At 41.4% G+C, this 20583-nt stretch overlaps 1 protein-coding gene across 4 annotated transcripts in view; it reads left to right on the top strand.

Moving 5' to 3' along the window:
• ASMTL (acetylserotonin O-methyltransferase like) overlaps positions 1 to 19706 on the top strand; it is a 31739-nt gene extending 12033 nt beyond the window's left edge. Inside the window, exons 7-13 of one of the 4 annotated variants that reach the window (XM_029999086.2) lie at positions 2000 to 2426; positions 5366 to 5528; positions 7327 to 7511; positions 9546 to 9675; positions 10813 to 10956; positions 11519 to 11641; positions 19610 to 19706. In XM_029999086.2, the coding sequence (XP_029854946.1) occupies positions 2000 to 2426; positions 5366 to 5528; positions 7327 to 7511; positions 9546 to 9675; positions 10813 to 10956; positions 11519 to 11641; positions 19610 to 19683 (1246 nt within the window). In that variant the 3' untranslated portion in view covers positions 19684 to 19706. The other 3 variants (XM_029999085.2, XM_041119548.1, XM_029999083.2) reach the window with 3 other exon arrangements.
• Positions 19707 to 20583: the final 877 nt, after the last annotated feature.

The raw sequence follows: 20583 nt of genomic DNA, 5'->3' as shown, positions 1-20583 counted from the left end.
TTGGTTTGTTGTTTGGGGGAGGGGAGTGTTAGAAAAAAATCAGCAGATGCTGCACATATTCCTGCTGTATTGTGTGTGGGTTGGTTGGTTGTGGGTTTTTGTTGTTGTTTTTGGTTTTGTTTTTAAATCAGTGTATGTTGCACACATTCCTGCAGAAATCATGTATCCTCTATAACAGTCAGTTACTGAAAAATGTTTTCATTGCAGCAGTGATCTTACTGTTTGTCAAAAAGTCTTTAAAGTAAGTTGTATTTTTTATTATAATGCAAATTAACTGATGCTCTGAATAGTGTTGTAAATGAAGCCTTAAAGTTAGTGCTATGTTAATAGAAGTATCCAATTACAAAAGCCAGTCAGATTAGCTGGAGCTAGTTATGAGAGCTGTGTAAATACTGACATATTCTGGGGTTTAGCATGGAAGACACTTCTTGAAAAATCAATGAAACTGTTACTAACTACATAGCCTCATGCTTTTGGACTGTACCCATAGTAGAGAATCCTACTTAGGATCCAATGCCAGAATATAAAGTTCTGTACAAAAATCAACAAGATGTGGCCAATTGTGTTAATGTCCTTGCTGGGTGTACGATACCACTGCTCTTGATGGTCACAATGTTTTTTTGCCTCCCTGTCAGCGTACACCAGAATGACTTCATCCTACTGGACTGCCACTTCATTTAAAAATTGAAAGACTTTTTAGTCATCAGAATATTCCTAATTTAGATAGTGTAAGTCTTAAGTATGTTATAAAAGAAAGAATAATTTAAACAATGACAGCTATACAATGGCGTTAAAAATGCAAGATTAAAGGAAAAGCCCCGTTCCCTAGTTTATAGCAGTTCAAAAATCCCATTTGTTGGGATACTGATGCCTCTGTTTCTCTTAAGAGACTGTTGGAAAGGGAATCCAGAAATAAGTTATACAAACGTAAAGAGCTGGTTCTGATCAAATCTAAGAAGAAAAACCTACAGTCTTCTACGTATAGTAACCTTCTTTCACAAGTGGTTTGCATAATTCCATACTGTCTTAAGTTAATAGATCTGAGATTGACTGATCTTTGGTTTCAAAGCTTGCTGACTTAGGCTTTCAGATTCTGGTGTTATCATGTAGTAAGCATACTTCTAACTGCCTTGTTCCTTAAATGTCAACAGTAAAATTGTTGGGTCTATTGCACCTTATCTGCCTGTATACGTTTCCATTCCACACAGTGAATTTGCATAGTTACACCTAACGACAAATTAGATTTCCAAGGTTACTATCTGTGAAAATATATTCCTGTGCCAAATTACTAGTATTAGCATGGCATCTAAGAGCACAGTGCTATGAACCACAACTCTGCCTTTATCTCAGAGGGTTATATACAACAATTGGATAGCGCTGAATGGGATAGTAGTGGATTTTGTATTTGAATAGGTTGCTCCTCCCCAAGAAAGTCCTATCTTCCTGATCCTCGTTTTAGATATTCCTGTGACTGAGATCTGCAAGATGCATACTACAGTCGTTTGAGTTCTAAGATGTCTTCTTCAGCGTGAGCTCCTTTTGGAGCTAACGTATTGCTAAAGGCCTTTCAGCCTCTTGTGGAATAGAGTGAGGGTCAGTATGCAGCTGGGTGATGACCCAGTGGCAATGTTGGTCCCAGTGACACTTGCTGCTACCTTTTTGGTAGCCAGGACTTGGAGAATGCTGGGTGACCTACGGCAACACAATCTGACTGCAGTCAGCTGATGTACCTCCTGCTTGGGTGACTATGGCACTTGGACTTTCCGAAACATAAAGACCTTAGGCTACTCACCCTTAGTAGAAATACTGATACTTCTATTTATCTTGTGATTTATAAATTGGAAGTGCTGAGCCGAACTAGTAGATCTAATCCACCTCTAACTTGAGGACACTAGTCTTTATTCCAGACTCTGCAGTACTGGTGGATTATTTGTGTTCTGTACTACCTTTACTCTTAACCTTAGTTAGATATATGTTGTTTTTGCTTTCTCTCCCCCAGGGACAAGGCTGGTGGATACGGAATCCAGGCCCTTGGTGGAATGTTAGTTGAGTATGTCCACGGAGACTTCTTGAACGTGGTGGGATTTCCTCTGAATCACTTCTGCAAAAAGCTAGCAGAATTGTACTATCCGCCCTCTAAACATAATGTACAACATAAAAAGTACGACTCTATCCCTTCTGTGGACACTTTTGAGAACCTAAGTGATGGAGAAGGTGAATCTTCAAATTTCACAGAGCACAAAGGTGCTAGTAAGTTGGACAGCAGTGGGATGTGTTCCTCAGGACCTATTTACAATTCCGAAAACAGTTCTAGTGTCACAACTGCTTTTATGGTACCTCTGGAAAATCAGAATGGAGTGTCGGAAAGTGCAGCAAAACTTCCATCTAAAATACTAGAGCTGATGGATGGTTTTAGAGCTTCAAAGGTAAGGGAAAAAATAAAACTACTCATTACATTGCTGACTGATACATTGTTTCATTGGATTTCAATATATAGCAGGTAATGTGAAATACTTGAGCTGGGGTAAGAATGTATTAATAATTAGTATAAAAGGACCACTGAAGTACCAGAGAATCGAAGACAGCTGAAACTTCTGGTGCAGTACAAACATTGGGGTTTTTTGGTGTTTGCTTTTATCTGTTGTACGAAATTTCAGTTACCCATTTGATAACAATTTTTGTCTCGAGTTGAGAGGAAAAAAAGTTTGGGTTTTTTTTTGGTTTTTTTGTTTTGTTTTTTTTTAACTGATCACAAGAGCACAATCAAGCAGGAAGTTACCTTTATATACTCTGCAAAGAAAGAATTTAATGTGGTTAACTTCTCTGAATTAAAACTGTGACAAGAATTGTATATATTATATTTCCTTTCTAACTTTTAATGCTTAGCATTAGAATTCTGTGGAAGATCTTAATTTTTTTTATTCCCTGTTAAGGAGATTTATTTTTTTATACCCTGTTTCATGTTCCAGGTAAGTTTAGCTGATAATCTCCATGCATTATCTGATGGAGGCGTACACATAACAGCTTACGAACAGGTCACATGCTCTGTGTAGCAGCCAAGTGTGATGGGAAATGAGTAGCTGGACATTTTAAGTGCTGCCAAGTTTTCTACTCGCAGCTCCAGTGTAGTGAAGACAATAGTGAAAGTGAAGGAGAAATATACACCAGTCATTCTAACAGATAGCTGATCTCCAAGTCATTCATGTTTTAGGAAGAGGTGAAAAAAACTGCTAAAGTGGCAGTGAAGTGACAAACCTGGAACTAAAGATACAACAAATTTGAGGGGGGGTGGAGGGAAACATGCAAGACAGTGGACAATGGTTTTGCTGAAACAGTGGAAAGTTGTACTCTGATCTGAAGGAAAACCATCGCGTGGTCACTGTAGATCTGTGGGTGTGCTGCTTGCAGGCATGCAAAGCAGCATTGAGAGATTTGGAATAAAGCAGCCTTGAGATTGCTGTGACTGTGAACTTTCTTGTGTAGCCATAGGGACTGAGTTTTGATGTATTTGAATGGGTGAGATGATGCGTAGCATTTCTTCAATTTAAGTAAAAAAAAAAAGGGGGGGGGGGAGTCATCAGCATTTTGTTGCACATTATGTACACTGTTTACAGTGATGTGATGCCAAATTTGGTTTTGTGCAGTGAAAGACAGTGGAGGCTGTAAATAGAAGCAGAAGCTTTCCTTTCCCACTAATCCAGTGTAAAGTCATATTATGAAGTGCTGAGTTTCATGTTGAGCTAGTGAGAAATTTTTTTTCCTCAGGGCTTGGATCTTTGTAAAATTGATTACCAGTTGCAATGAACGCTTCCTGTGATCTCACAAAACTCATCCCTCCACTTATAGAATAGGGATAAGAGCACAAAAGCATTTAGTTTCACGAAAGCTCTCAAGTTCTGTTTCATTTTGATCCTTGAGTGTTGTTTCAGGGACTTCATAAAGCAGAGTGAAATCTCCTGCTGGTGAAGATGTTGCCGCCTATTTTAGTCTGAACAGTTGTTGTTACAGAACAGGAGGGGATCAGGGTTAAATCACACTTTCTCAAACTTAGTATGTTCTGAATTTGCATAGTCTGATCTGTACTTAGACCTTTGGGATTTTTTCTTTTGATTCACATACCCGCCGCATGCCACCCACCTTGAACTGAGAATTACAGAATGGTAGGAGTGATTTGGATCAGCCAAGTTTTTGACCCTATCTTCTCACCTTCTCTTTCCTGTTCTTATAGCTTCCAGGTGGTATCAGTCCAAAGATTAGGCAGGTCTTGGAAGCCAAATGGTTGTAAACTAGATGCAATTGGCTCAGTATCATGAAAGCCTGGATTATAATAAATCCCAGCTATACATTCTTATTAGAGTAACAGAGGAAACTGTAAAAAGAGGATGAAGATGATGAAATACATAGACACGCAGTAGCACACCTTCCTCTCAAAGCTGATCTCTTTTTCTCCATTTGATTTTTATTAAACAGAATGTCAATCCGTTTTTTTTTCCTTGACTGCCTTTGATTTTTTGAGTACATTATAGTGGCCTGCAGTTGCAAAGAAAAGGGTTCTGTGACTGCTGTGTGTGCTTCTACTCTTGTGCTCTACATTAAGTTCCTTGGTTTTAGGTGTTTTAACTTATTTCAGAATACTGAAACTGCAGAATTGCAAATTAATTTCAAATGGAAGGGTATATATTATCGTATCTCATTAACTTTACTCTCTGGTTTGGTTAGCATATCTCTACAAGTTCAGTTAAGTTTTTCAACTTAGCTGCATTGCCCATGGGTTTTTCTTCACCATCAGGCACTAGCTGTTCTGTTCCCCATTCCACATGTACGTGTGCTATTAAGGTGTGCATGTAGTATAGTTGTGCTCTGAAGTTTTATTCTCTTTTTTTTCCTTAATTTTTGTTAAACAAAGACCAGTATTACAGCAACTGAAGGTGTTACACTGCCTTAGTGGAGCTTTCCAGTTCCTTACGTTTTGGGTAACTCCAATTTAATTTGATCTTTTGGCAGTGTTTAGGTGCTTAAGAATGTTTGACCTTATGGAACAATCTTATAGATGGGAATATGCTAAATATCTGAATAAAGAGGTGGTCTTCATACAAAATCTGTTGGCTGCATTCCAGAATATTTTGAGTTCCCTTCCCTCCTAAATACCTCTGTTCAAAATTCTGTTACTTGGCTGAGATGGTGGAACCCTCTGAGAGGGAAGGAAATGTATCATAGCAATTTTTAGGAGTTTTGTTAAACTGTGTTGCACTTCTTAAAGAACAGTAGTTGTGTAGAATAATTATAGGCAAAAGGTACAGTTCTCTTGTTTCTTGATTGCAGTCTTTTAAACACAGCATGCTAACAATTTTTTTGCTACATGTAGGCTCTGTTTGTAGCCTCTAAGCTGAAGATATTTGATCACCTGAAAGATAAAGGTCCACTGAAGGCTGTGGATATTGCAGATGAGGTTGGAACCTCTGTGTGTGGAACAGAAAGACTCCTTGATGCATGTGCTGCTCTTGGATTACTGGAGAAAACAACACAAGGTGACTAATTCTCCTCCCCCCGACTGCATGTATTACTGAAAGACATGCAGGACTGAAAGAGGTGCATTGAAGGTCACAGGGTCTGACTTGATACTGTGGGTAACTTGGATTTGGGGGACAGGTGAATGGATTGCTACTTCTTTGCTTTCATTATTAGTAGCTGGAATTGTTTTGTTTGGGGGCAGGCTTTATCTATTCAGGTCTCCTTTGAGGAATCCTTAGATTGCTTTTGCTCTCTGGACATAGTACTGACCAAATGTCTAAGAAAAAGTTGCGTGGGCAGTCCCAGGGAGCAGCGGAATAGCTCAGATGTGACCCAAGTGCAGATGATGCAACAACCCCACGCAACCCTACAGGCTTGGGGAAGAGGGGCTGGAAAGCTGCCCGGCAGAGAGAGACCTGGGGGTGCTGGTCGACAGCCGGCTGAGTATGAGCCAGCAGTGTGCCCAGGTGGCCAAGAAGGCCAACGGCATCCTGGCCTGCATCAGAAATGGCGTGGCCAGCAGGAGCAGGGAGGTGATCGTCCCCTGTACTGGGCACTGGTGAGGCCGCACCTCGAGTCCTGTGTTCGGTTTTGGGCCCCTCACCACAGGACAGACATGGAGGTGCTGGAGCGTGTCCAGAGAAGGGCAACCGAGCTGGAGAGGGGCCTGGAGCACAAGTCTGATGAGGAGCGGCTGAGGGAGCTGGGGCTGGTTGGTCTGGAGAAGAGGAGGCTGAGGGGAGACCTCATCGCTCCCTACAACTACCTGAGGGGGGGTTGTAGTGAGGTGGGTGCTGGTCTCTTATGTCAGGTGGCTGGAGATAGGACGAGAGGAAACGGCCTCAAGTTGCGGCAAGGGAGATTTAGGTTGGATATCAGGAACAATTTCTTTCCTGAAAGGGTTGTCAGGCATTGGAACAGTCTGCCCAGGGAAGTGGTTGAGTCGCCATCCCTGGAGGTATTTAAGACATGTAGATGGGGTGCTTAGGGACACGGTTTAGTGGTGGACTTGGCAGTGCTAGGTTAACAGTTGGACTCGATGATCTTAAAGGTCTTTTCAAACATAAACGATTCTATGATTCTATCTAAAATAAGGACCAAATTCCATTCCCTGCTGCAGCAACGCAGAGTCACAATCTTCAGCAGAGAATCAGGGTTTTAATGAGGAGAGCTCTGGAATGTGTCCCTCTTCATGGACAGCAGCTTAAATTGTAGTGCCCCTAACTGGAACGGTGCTTGAAGGTGTATGTAGGTAAGGGAGTCAGTATTAGGATTAACTTTTTCAGTTTGCACTCTGCAGTTATAAGTTTCCATATGCATCATTTACACAGTAAGACTTGAAATGGTCAAGTGCCAAGAAAATGGAATAAAGGAGGCTTTCAGCTTTGTTAGAGGACAAGACCAAGGAGAGAGCCCTAAAGGCAAAGCATACTGGAGAAAGCTTGAATTTAAGGGAAGGAGAAGTTGTAATCTAAAGAAAAATGCGGTCAAGAATGAGGAACTTCTAATACTCTCCCTTGAATATTACATGTCTAACTGAGGTACTCTGGGGTTTTTTAAAAAAAAAAAAAAAAATTGGTGCCTATCTATATCTTCCAGCATCTAAATTATTTTTATAAACAAAGTACTTGCTCCTTTAAGAATGAAAAGACTTTTAGAATTATTCCATAGAAATCTTTGCACAAAAAAAAATATGATCATAAGATCAGGATTTGCTAGCTATTTAACAGTGATGCAGGAAAAGCATGCCTTCAGATTTTACATGACAGTTGTAAAGTACTGAAACAAAGCTGGTTACAATTTTCTTCCCATAAGGTTACAGTAATACAGATTCAGCAAACACCTACCTGACCTCAGATGGTGAATACTCACTTCATGGCTACATTATCCACTCTAATGACCACCTTTGGCCTCTCTTCACAAACTTGGAGTCTGCTGTCAAAGAAGGCAGCAGGCAGAACCATCGAGCCTTTGGAAAGAAAGCAGAGGATTTATTTAAGGTAATATAAACTCTTACTATCTTATAAGATATCTTATAAACTCTTAGTATCAAAACTAGCTGTGAGGAGCCCAGAACTGATCTAGGGGCAAATGGAGACTGAGCTGTCTAAGAAAGTTGCTCAGTCTCAGAAATGGTAGAAACGCAGTGCACCTCGCTAGTCCCAGACTTCTCTGTTCCCTTCAACTTAAGGCTCTGAAGTGCTGGAGCAATCACAGAATATACTGGGAATTTCGAGTGCTGACAAAAATTCTCTGGCTAAAGCGTTGTCCGTCCAGCTAACACACACTCAGAATGACCTCTGGGCCTGTTTAATTTGCATTTATGTGTCCTTTTTATAACACCAGGTAGTACCTTATCATACATGCATTCCTTCCACGTTGGATGCCAATCACTTGGTACTGATGTGCATCCAGTTCAATCTGTGCTGACTGTGTAATCAAAGCTGTTTTCAAAGTCGCTTTGTGTTGATGCAGTGGAGAAGGGATCTAAATCTCTTTTATGAAGGTTTGTAGTTTTGTATGTGTTTCAAGCTGGTATATATTGCTGGTAAGAATTGTAATCCTTTCTTCCGTCTGTTTCCATCTCTGTAGCTTTACTTTTCCAATGCTAGCCCAGGTGGATCTGTTCAGACTGGAGAATCACTTAGGTTTATAACTAGCCTAACTTGTCAGTTATTCACCTGGTGAAGCAGGTTGAGGAGCATCAATATTTGTGCATACTTAAGGAGAGGGCTAATAGAGTGAGCAGGAGAATACGTCAGGACTCATCTGTGACAGCAGTGCTGGCTTGAAGTGTACTTCAGACTACATGCTGAGGTTCTTAATTTGTACTTAACTTCTACGTGGTGACGAAGCCAGTCTCCTAAAAGAGATGTCTACATCCCTCCTATACAGTTGGTGGAAGGAAGTAAGGGCTTTTGGAGGCTTAAGAAGGTCCCGTTAGCCTAATGTTAGTACCGAGATTACTGGTGGACAGAACCTCCTTTAGGAATCCTTCAAAGGCTCTTTTAAAGGGTATTTAGATACTTTGCTTTAGGATAGCTGTTGCAGTAGCTGCTTAAATTTATGTTCAAATTAAGTGTTTTAATGTAGGTGAACTGGATCTCGTCCTTTGTTAAACATCTGGATTACCAACTTGAGTTTGCTTGAGTGATGTTTGTGGCAGGAGTTGCTACCAGTTCAGGCCTGGGCTCCATATGTGTACAAGATGGTATGTCTAAGCAGGATATATGGGCTGCCTGTGGCACTATGCATACCACCGCCTGGAGGTATTTCCACTTCATGGTAGCTGTAAAGCCAGACATAACTGATGAAATCTGTATGAAAGTGAGATATAAAGGGATTCATGCTTATGTGTCATTTCAAAGGTAAAAGCGTGAGGTTCTGGTATTGAATGCTTGCTTCTCCCCTCATCAGAAAACCCAGTATGAGCTTGAATGTTTCTGGTTTAAGTTATGGTCCAATCATCTAGTTATTTTCCTGTCATGGGAGAATAAATGTCAGAATTAAACGAAAGCAATTTGAGAGTGTATCAAGAAGAAGGAACACTTTAGGAGACTTAAAGAAAAAACTCAGTCTGTCCTTTCAAACAGTTTCAAGTCTGAAGACATCTTGCTGTGGAGCAAATACGTTAGTAAATGTGTATCAAAGGCACAGTATTTCTTTAAAAAGCACTTTTCAGATTACCCCTTCTTCCTGCCATGCTGCCCCAGCTTCAGTGGGCAGAAGTGTTAATTTAACAGCCTTTGGGACATCACCAAGACCAGGTTCAAACCACCCAAGCATATGTCCTTTGTGATGAACTGCAAAAGATGTCTGTGTGATCAGAATTTTTGAGGGGGTGCAAAAATCTGCTTACCACTACAGTGAAACAGAAAAGGACTTGGATAAGCAACTAGTCAATGGCACTTTTAACTGATCTTTTAATTTTAGCATTCTGATGTTAATGGTGTGCACCTACTGCCTTGGTTGTACATAGTTTTAGTTAAGTAATGAAAATAAACTTCAGTTACTGTGCTTTTTTCTCTTCTTAGGACTATTATCACAGCCAGGAGGTGAAGCAACGTTTTATGGCTGCCATGCACAGCATTGCCCACCTGACAGCAAGAGATGTGGCTACAGCATTTGATCTTTCACAGTTTAGATCTGCTTGTGATTTAGGAGGTATTGCCTGTAATTGAACTTGTATACAAATTAAAGGGAAAAACTTGATTTCAGTTCCATATTTTATTACTTTCAACATATGTATATTTTTTACTAGAACTGCAGTAGTATTATCTACTGCTATTTTTCTGGTATTGTAATGTCAGAATAAAAGGACTGAGTGCAGTTAACTGAAAGCAGAGTTACTTAAATGGTAATTGAGTACTTTGAAATAAGTGAATGTTTGTCACCATCAGTTTCATACTGACACAGCTCAACACAGAAGACAAGATGGTTAAGATGGTTTGTGGCATAGCTAATAGAATATTGGGCGGGGAGCTTCATTTTCAACTGTGCTGTTGCTGTCCTTTGGCATGTCCAGGATTTTCAAAAGTAATGAAGGATTTATTTCTGAATCCTTCTATATTGGGGTGTCAAACTTGAAACGCTGCACTGCTAGAACAGAAAGTTCTTTGATTCTTTTAGAATTGCTTTGTTTTGTGTGTTGTTTTACTTACTAATATCTAAAATAGCCACCAAAATGTTAAAGACCAATGATACACCTGAAGAAACTCTTCTTGTTAGTGTCCTTTTTTGCTGTATGCTTGGAGTTGCACAGAAGGACTGTCATTACATAGGGAGAGATCCACTGAAGAAAGAACACTTTACTTAATGCCTGGGGAGGTGGACAGCATGTCAGAGGAATTAACACAATACTGGTGCAACCTTTGCCACTTGCGCAGAGACTCCAAGACTTTACTATCCCTATCCTTCACCATGCTGGAGAGTATTTGTCAAACTTAGCATATCAGTGCTTTGTAAGTGGTAAATAGTTTTAGTGCTCTTCATCCACAAATTACAAGTCCTTGCCCTTTCATTAATGTTCTTCTACCCCCAAAAAAACCCTGAGGTACTGGTATCAAAGGTCATATTAGGAATTCTGTGACAGTAAGGAGTCATGCCTGCATTCCCCAAGCTTTAAAGCATCGCTGTATCCACCAGGAAGTGCTATTGCCTATGTTAAATGGTGGAGCTGACTGTCTACCTCTAATTCTGATTTGATGTCTCTATTTTAATGTTATGTACAGGATTGTCTTTAAAAATGTCTGCAAATGCTGGGAGAAAAGACTTGATTTGACTTTTTTAAACTTCCAACAGGTTGCACTGGCGCTCTGGCTCATGAATTAGTACAAATATACCCAAATCTCAAGGTCACAGTATTTGACCTTCCAGAAGTCATTGCAAACACCTCTTACTTTCAGCCTTCAGGACAACACACAGCTCAAGTGACATTTGTGTCAGGTAAATGTAACACATGATCTTTTGTCTTATTTCTGTTACCCTGCAGCACAGAGCAGGCTCTTGCTGTGGAACATGGTGTGCTACCCTGCTCCAACCCCAGATGTGGTACAAGGCAACATAGGCTCACCCATGCTAAATGGGGACATTGTATTTCTCAAGCCTGTGAGGATAAAAACAAACTGGCTCTCGTTAGAGAATATGGATAAATAAGGAAGTATGGATTAGTCATTTTTGAGTACCACTGGGAATAGAGGCTGCATGTCCTTGTCTCAGGCTTTTATTTTCTAGGCAAGATGGACATGGTGGCTACAAAGGACTTTGTCTCCCTTGCTTTAGGCTTTCTCCCCATTTTTATATGTTACAGAATTGTTACCTGTGATCTGCTCTTCTCTTTAACTACGCTTTCCTTATCTGCAAATCAGTGCATACCTATACCTGTTCATTCTTGCTTCTTTCTTTACGTCTGCTGAAGCTCCTAGTTCCTCCGCAATATTTTAATTTCATTTTGTAGGAATGTACTCTGTGGTTTCTGTAGGAATGTACTAACTCTGCTTTCCAACAGGTGACTTCTTCAAGGATAATCTTCCAGAAGCAGATCTTTACATTCTTTCCCGTGTTCTTCATGACTGGCCTGATGAAAAGATACATGTGCTGTTAAGCAAGGTATCAGCTGTTTGCAAACCAGGTAAGATTTTTCATCTTGTGGGCTTAGAGGTGCATGTTAATGCATAAACATAATGAGTAATCATAAGAAGTTCATATTAAAAAAAGCATATTTTTCTGTCCGATCATAGTAGCCTTTGCTTGAATGTCTATGCTTGCATTATGGTAATACCTACTAAGAAAAAAAGGAAACAAAGCTGCTAATAAAAGTATATAAAATAAGCCCTTACTATACTTGCAGGCTTCACATACAACTACGTCATCTCCCCTATCTCTGCCATGTCCAGTCTTTCTTACTAAGCCCTGTATCATCAAATAGCTAAGCATGTGCTTATTTCTATACATACAAGTAGTCTAAAGTTCCTTTAGGTTAATCAAGAAGAAGCAGTTTGTTTTGTTATTGTTTTGCTATCTCAGTAGTGCCCAGATTATGGTAAACTGGAGTTCAGCACTGCTTTATGCACAGATGTAATGAGAAATACGTAGCTGCTTCTGCTTTCTCCTGCATTTGAATCATAGAATCATAGAATATCTTGAGTTGGAAGGGACCCATAAGGATCCTCAAGTCCAACTCCCTGCTCCTCACAGGACTACCTAAAACTAAACTGTATGACTAAGAGCATCTTCTAGATGCTCCTTGAGCTCTGATGGGTTTGGTGCCATGACCACTTCCCCAGGGAGCCTGTTCCAGTCACTGACCACCCTCTCAGTGAAGCAGCTTTTCCTAATGTCCAATCTGAACTTCCCCCAGAGCAGCTTTATTCCATTTCCTGTTGTCCTATCACTGGTCACCAGAGAGAAATCAGCACCTCTCCCTCTAATAGTTTGATGTTCTTCTTATATTGAGGCCCCCAAAACTGCACGCAGTACTTGAGGTGTGGCTGCACCAGTGCAGTGTAGGGTGGGACAATCACCTCCCTCGACCAGCTAGCTATGCTGTGCTTGATGCACCCCAGGACACGGTTGGCCCTTTCAGCTGCCAGGGCACACTGTTGATTCATATTTGGACAGTATTAAAGATAAAAGGAGAAGACAAAAAGCAGAAAAGCCTGACTGCTAAGATCAACTGATTCCTTAATCCAACAGGATTAACTGTAGCTATGAAGTTTGTTTCATAGGAGAGCATTCAAAATTAGATCTAGGCCATAAAGCATAATCCTGTTTATGAAAGAAAATTGTGGGTGACTGTCTTAATCTTCTTATGCAAAGATTGGGGTATGATAGATGCTTACAGGAGTTGCTTGTTTCAAATGGAAACAAGACTGTGTTTAAGAGCGTAGTCAGGAAGTGATCAGGAAGTGATCTGAACTTCACTGAAGTGGAGACAGTGCTCTAAACTCCCCCTTCCTTTTAACAGTTAAATGGTTGCATCCAGGAATAAAATGCATACTAAAAGTGAAGTTCTGTCACTGATTTCCACTGAAGACCATTAAAACACTAGTCTGAGGGACCTCTATAACTGTCTCTGACCAAAACACTAAAAACTTGAAGCTAGAAATACTTTACTGAACCACTCTTGGTTGTTTTGGAAATGCAGGAAGTGCCTTGCTAGTGGCAGAAATTGTGCTTGACGAACAGAAGACGCACCCTCCTAGAGCTGTACTACAGTCCCTCAGTATGACTGAAGGCAAGCAGAGAAGTGGCTCAGAGTATAAACAACTACTGGAGAAATACGGATTCACAAATGTACAAATTAAGATCACAGGAAACTTATTAGATGCTGTTTTGTGCATCAAGAAGAATCCTTCACCATAGCGTGCCCAGAAGCAAACTGGGATGCTGAGTTTTTACAACACTCTTACAATATACCCATCATCATCCAGCACATATTGTCAGTTTAGAATCATTTTGACCCTTTATCTGAAGCATAGTTGTTACAGGCCTTGAATAAAAGTTGGACTGCAGCTTCTGCAGGAGTGAGTTCTATGCATTTAAAAAGTGTCTGGGGCAGGCCAAAACTCCTATGTATTAAATACCTTCATGTCCAGTTCTTTCGGCTAGTTTGCAGGCCGTATTAAGCTTAGATTTGACATAGCTGTATAGCATAGCAAGTTAAAACTACAAGCTTTTATGAGCCACATTAATACCTTAGTTTCCTTGGACCTTAAAATTAAAGAGAATTCTCCCTCTGCAGTGTATTCAGTGGTTACTGCTCATTTTTATCAGAAATGAAAAAAATAAAAATTAATACTGTACCATCTGTCTGAATTTGGGGATGCTAGTCCTCTTTTTCACTTTTCTGTGGACCTTTACTCAAAAACATCTCAAAGATACCCTTTAAGCACTCTTTCTGCAGGCAAAAGTGAAAATAGGACAAAGCTCAAACATGTTCCTACAGCAGCTACAGTCACAGAGAAACTTCAGCAGCCTCTGACCTCCAGCCACAGTATGTACCCACACAGGCTGCAGCTGAGAGCTGTTCCTATTGATTCCTATCAGTTTAGGGTTTTTCTGAATATGGTTAAATGGCCATATATGCTTTCTGTCTCATTACTTGAGATGAGTTTTAGAATTTATGTATAAGTTCTCTTATAAAAATTAAAAATAGAAGTTTCTCCATGTTCCAGTCTGTAATTGGAGAAGTACGTACTGTATCCCATCTCTTCAAGTAATTTGTCACTAATGTCACCTCTGCTAATGTTTATTTTTTCCTGATACTTCACTGATATTTATTTTTTCTATTTAAAGTGTACTTTGTAGTGGAAGCCTTCCTGGAGATTAAAGTTGCACTTTCAAACTAGCTTTCTTCTCTATCAGTTGTGAGTTTCTTGCCTGTCACACTTCTACAGCAATCATCCCAATCCACAATAAGCCAGTGTGAAAGAGGCCATGCCTGTGCTGAATCACCAACCTCAGCAAATGAAAGAGTTGATGAGCAAGGTCAAGAGTTGCATCTGCCTGGTAGACTCTGTCTTATGTTACTTAATCAGAAGTTACTTTGCTCTTTGAGCACTGCGTAAAGCAAAAGCGCCACAGTGATTCATCATGAGAAACATGCTTACTACAGAGCATTTCAGCTGCAGAAAATCAGGGAAATGTCAGACTTTTACCACATTAGGAGTTTTTAATTCTTAGCAGAAGGTTTTTATGAGTGGAAATGTGACTGATCTCATCTGTACAGACATGTAAAGAGATAAGGCAAAATATTCAACAACTGAATAAATTTAAAATGTTTCTTTTCCATATTGACATGAAGCTTGCCATTATGCCTAACAGGTTTGTAGTTTGAGAGAGACTGATTCCAGCAATCAGATGTTCTCATCTGATAGTTATTCATAAAGTTCATAATGCTATTCTTTAAGCTGCTATAAGCTGTTTGAGTCAGAAAATTTCAATCCTAAAGTTGGCACACCTGTAACTGTCACAGACTTTAAAACTGTGCCTCTAAGTACTATATATCCGACTGTAAAATTTGAATAGAATGTGCTTGGCTACCACACAACCTCAGCGTACTCTGTGATTAAAGAACAGCGCTCTATACATGCTAAGCATTAGACCCTTGGGCATGGCATCTGTGGTAACGCACCGCAGCTTTGCACTCTCAGGATAATTAAGCACTGGAGCAGGTTGCCCAGAGAGGTTGTGGAACCTTTGTCCTTGGAGGTTTCAAGATCTGAGAACAAAGCCCTGAACAAGCTGAGCAGACTGTAGAGCTGCCCTGCTTCGAGCGGGAGGTTGGACTAGACATTTCCTGTGGTCCACTTCACCCTAAGCTGTTCTATAATCATTTGATGTAGCCCAGTCACCTGAGAAATGATAAACTTGTCTTCTCTCATTAATGTCCAAATTGAGTTTTTCAGTTGCTCTGGAGAAAGCTGGTGTCTTTTCCTGCCTGGTAGAAGGGTTGGATTTAATGGTGTTACACTGAAAAGACTTCCTAAGCAATAGGCATAACTGAGGAAAATTTGGGCCTGTTCACTAATCAAGACATGAAGAATGAGGGGGCTAAGCTTTAAAATCCAAATGAACTTCTGCCAATAAAGCCTGTAGGTTTTGTGTTGCTCCTTGGGAAGTGACATTCAGCTATGCCTTCTTGAGGATGCTGTCTTTTACCCACATTCTGCATTAACAATGGTTTAGAGGAAATGTGGTGCGCAGAAAACAAATTTTTTGAGGTGGAGAATCGTGGAGGGTTAACAGAATGATAGATGAATAATAAAAACAAGAACTTCAGCACTTGCTTACTGAACGCTGAGGTAAGAATCCTTGAGGAAGATAGAAAGAAGTTTGTAAGAAAGAAGAGACACAACTTGGCTGTTCTAGCTCAACCATTTTTATATCAATTTTTGACCTTGTTACAGCTACTAACAGTACTTGTCCCTGGAAAAGTAATGAGATGGAAGTGAAGGGTAGTAACATCATCTGAGCCACCCAGCACAAAAGCGTAGGAAGAGCTGTTTAATGGCTAAGTCCCGTTGTGTGGGCTCTCAGTTCAGTTTTGGATGTGTTAGCTGACTCCTGGATAGTTGAAGTATTTAATGTGGGTTTTTGTTTAAAAAAAGTTTTTGGAGGCCTGGCACTTTAATTCCGCCCCCCCCATCTTTTGACTGGAAAGATCTTATGTCCTTGCTAAACAATGATAATCTGGATTAAATGACTTTCTAATTCAGAAAGGACTGTTATGAGCGTTAATTTTTATATCCTATAAAACCAGAGCCAAAATTTCTTCATGAAAGTATGCTTCCTGAAGGGTTTGAAAGTTAGCTCTGTTTCAGTCCCTCTCATGAAGAAATTTCAATTACATTAGTAAATCTTCATTAACTGTAGAGAGAATTTATTTTTTTTCTTTTTCCCTGCACTAACTTAATTTACTGTGTCTAATTTTGATGGTGTCCTTCCCACATTGTTTGTGCTTTCTGGGTATATTTTTCCAGATTACCCTGATGTTATCTGGATGTCCCCAGTAACTTTTGTGGCAAATTATAATGACCATTCTATTCGTGTGTCCTCCTTTCAGAGTATACAAAATCTGGACACTGTCTTCCAAAGCTGTAATATAGTGGTGACTTAGAAATGATAGTCCTGCATTACTCTACCTAGCAATGTTTGCTGTGTAACCAGAAACAGTGATTCCCGGGTCTCTCCGTTGAAGGCAAAGGAGAATCACATGGGAAGGCGGGGAGGGAATAGAAACCACTGACTCATAACAAATGGGCTTTATCACCCCAACTTTAGATACCTAAATATTGGGTATTCAAATCGTCGAGTCACCTTGAGCTCTCCAGTCAGTAGAAAACCAGGCATTTTCAGAGGATGATTTGTCTCACCTCTCTGTGAAAGGAAATTGCCTGGTTTTCCTACGAAAAGTAATTATACATTTCACAGTGGATAGAGCATATTTAAGAGGGCTAGCTGAAATACAGCTATCTAATCTATGGATGACTGAATTAGGGCAGAATAGTCTCACTGGACAGATAATGTAGGTTCAGGCTCACCTCAGACATGCTTGGCTAATCCTTTTTCTTTGTGAAGCAAACCCGTGTCATGGTTCATCACAGCGTAGGTGGCTTGAACTTGCATGTAGTAAGGTAGCTGATGATACGAGGAAGAAACAGGGAATTTATTAATAAGCTGTCAGGACTTTCATGACTCCTGATAGTTAACACCGAGGTCTCAGTCAGCAATTTTATCCACAGATCTCAGTCTCTTCTCTAAGAAACTGCAGTGTTAGGTTTAATTAATTTGTTATCAATTGTTAAATATCTGAGGTGTATGGGTAAGAATGGCTCTGAGGAGGTTGTCTTAAGGGTCAGAAAGATAAGAATGTTATGCAGCACTTGGCAGGACTAAAATGACAGTAAGATGCTGCTATTTTGGTCCGAGTTGGTGGCCTCCTACCCCCACTGTGCCAAAAGAAACCACCACGTAAGATGCAAGGCCGAAAGACAATGAGTAAAACAATGCTTGTTCTGTCAGTAGCCCTCTCTTGTCTTCCCTTTCCCCTCACGGGTCTGAAGGTGGGTGAAGAGGCTGTGTATAAACAGGATCATTTAAGTTCTGCTCGCATCCCTAGGTCAGTCCCATGACAAAGGCCTCGGTTCCTACAGAAATGACGTGCAACATTGACTTCTCTGCTTCTATAATGCTCGCTATCCACCCTTTTGTCTGCGTGGCGCAATTTCAATATGAATGTGAAGCAGCAATATATCCCAAAGAGACGTTAACTACTATTCCTGTCTTGCTGTTTTCCGTAACTCCCGTGCCAAGTTTACAGATGTCATCCTCTCTTCCCCTGAAAACAGAGACATGACTCGACTTGTGTTTGATCCCTCCGTAGTATGGAAGGGAATTTCCTGGCTTTTGTGACAGGGGTGGATTATACATTTAATAGTGGATTAATCATTTAATATCAGAGCAAATCCATAAATGATAAATGAAATCACCTGTGTCTTGGTAGATTGCACCCTTATATATGGTAGCAGAGATTCTCTTGCCTGATAATGGATTAGTACTCTTGCATGCGTTTGTTTTTAAATTAGGCTGTGGGATTTTGCTGGCTGAAATGGTATTGGATGATGAGAAGAAGAACAGGAGCACAGCTCTGCTGCAGTCTTTGAACATGCTTGTGCAGACAGAGGGAAAGGAGAGAAGTGGCTCTGAATATCAAGCCTTACTGGAACAACATGGATTCACAAATGTCAAAATCAGATTGAGAGGAAATTTGTTAGATGTCGTTCTCTGTGTTAAGACCTAGAAAAAAATGGATTTAAAATCTGGATGTCTCTAGCCATGTTATGTAATTATGCAAATACATGCTCAGTTTCCCATCAATATCATAAACAAGGAATGTTATGTCAGCTTTCTGAAGTCACTTGTAAAAAGGGGGAGAGATTGGTGGCATTTATTTTGAACTTGAGTGAAATGATGCCAGAAGATTCTGGCGTCATTTGACGGCAGTGGTGCTGTGGCTGCACAACGCTTGCAGTACCCTCAGAAACACGTCTCCAACCACAAGTGGTGTCAGCAGCCCTACGGCAGTATTCATGTGGCTGAGAAATCAGTTTCTTCGTACTTGGTGCAGTTAGAATAGTCCAGTTTTTAGACCAGCACACATCGCTTTGCCCGTTTCAGGAGGTTAATGCAGGTATCGTTTCAATACTCCATCCATTTTAATATCATTTTATGTTACACTCTCTACTGTAAATAAAGAAACATTCTCTAATGAAGTCTGGAAACTGCTACTGCAATGGGGTAGTCAAGATTGGAAACAGAAGGACTGGAACAGCAGCTTCTCAGTGGAGTCAAGACAGACTCCTCTGCCTTCTGTGAGCTTCCTCGGAAAAGGCAGTTGCATAAAAGTGCAAGTTTCATCTGTGATTGTAATTGGAGATGAAATGTGGGGGCACCACATTTGGTTCAAGAACATCCTCCTCCTCCTTTTTAGCCCTACTTAATTTGTGAGCTCTTATGAAAGTGGATAGCAGAATATGAGATTAGATAAAGAACAGAAAAGAAAAAAAAAGTGCAGAAACAGAAGAAAAAGCATGGTGCTAAAAAGGATTTCCCCCAGTCAGATGTCTCTGAGTTCCCAAGGTGAACAGGACAGGACAACTATTGACTGCACAGTTTCATGTCACAAAAGTTACGTATGTTTTACCTTCATTTTTCAAACCAACAACTCTTCAGAGTTCCAGAGTATGAAGTTCTTTTTTAATCAATGTATTTTATGGGGGAAAAAAATTGCAGCCTTGCACACACTGTGTTGCGCTATCAGTGTATTAACGTTCAGGTACGAGCTTTTTTTAAAAGAAAAATACCACGCTAAGCTGCATGTGCCTGCCTGAGAATATGCACTACAGCCTTTCAATAATTACACCCAAAATACGGTCCTGTAACACTGCATGTGCCTAATCCTGTGTGGGCACAGGAGTCACTTAACTGTATCTGTATTTTGATGTAGAATGTAAAATAGCATGCAATTTACTTCCTGTCTTTTGATACGCAAAACCAAGGTGTAGTGATGTGTAATACATAGTCTACCGTACTACAGCAGAGACGACAACGGCTATGCCTGGCACATCTGTTCTCACACCATGCCCTCTGAGCAAGATGCTCTCATTTTGAAATCCTGCAAGGTACATACATGTGTAAGCAGTGGTTTCGGACACCTCAGCCACTGCAACTTTGTGGTTCACCAGTCATCTGTTTAAAAAAAAAAAAAAGTTTGGCTTTATTTACTTTCATAGGAAACACCCATTAAAAGTAGAAGCGGTAACAAAAGGTGCGTGTGAACTAACGCCCTCCAGCTAGAACAATTTCAGGACTTGCATTTAGAAAGAATAGGTACGATTTCAGACAGAAGTTTGGCCGCTAGGTGTAAAATTTCACTTCCAGCACACAACAAAACGAGCAGAAATGAGACTGGCGGAAGCCCGGCCTGCCTGGTGAGGGGCAGAGGCCCTGCCGTGAGCGCCCGCTCAGGCAACCCGCAGGAGAGCTTTTCACGGCATCAGAGCGCCCGAGAAAGAAGGAGCCGGGACCGCGCTTCCCCGTTGCCTCTCTCGGAAACCGCGGTTCCGATCTTTGGCGTTTCATCGTCTCGGATCGGTTCGGCGGCGCCCGGCGCCGCGGTGAGGAGAGCAGGCGGGAACAGGAACCTGGGAACACGGCGGTGCCTTCCGTCGGCCTCACCCCGAGGGGGGCGAGCACGGAGCAAAACGCGCCGGCGCCCCCAAATCCGCTCCCGTCCACCCAGGGCCCGCCCCGCAGAAGCGGTGCCTCCCTCCTCGGCCGCCTCCCCGCGGCCCAGGCCGAAGGGCCGGGTCTCCCGCCCCGCGGGGCCCGAGGCCTCTCGCCCTCCTCAGGCGGCGGCGGCGGCGGCGACGCGGCGCTGCGCCACTGGCGCCGCAGGGGCGGGGGGAGCCGCCCCGCCCTCCCCGCCGCCCGGCCCGGGCGGCGAGGCCCCGCCCCCGGGGCGGCGCGGCCAATGGGGCGGCGCGGGGCGGGGCCGGCGGGGCCCGGCAT

The sequence above is a fragment of the Aquila chrysaetos genome, chromosome 23 (assembly GCF_900496995.4).
Source record: "Aquila chrysaetos chrysaetos chromosome 23, bAquChr1.4, whole genome shotgun sequence".
In the NCBI taxonomy this organism is placed as follows: Eukaryota; Metazoa; Chordata; class Aves; order Accipitriformes; family Accipitridae; genus Aquila; species Aquila chrysaetos.
This window is presented reverse-complemented; position numbering and strand designations above follow the sequence as displayed.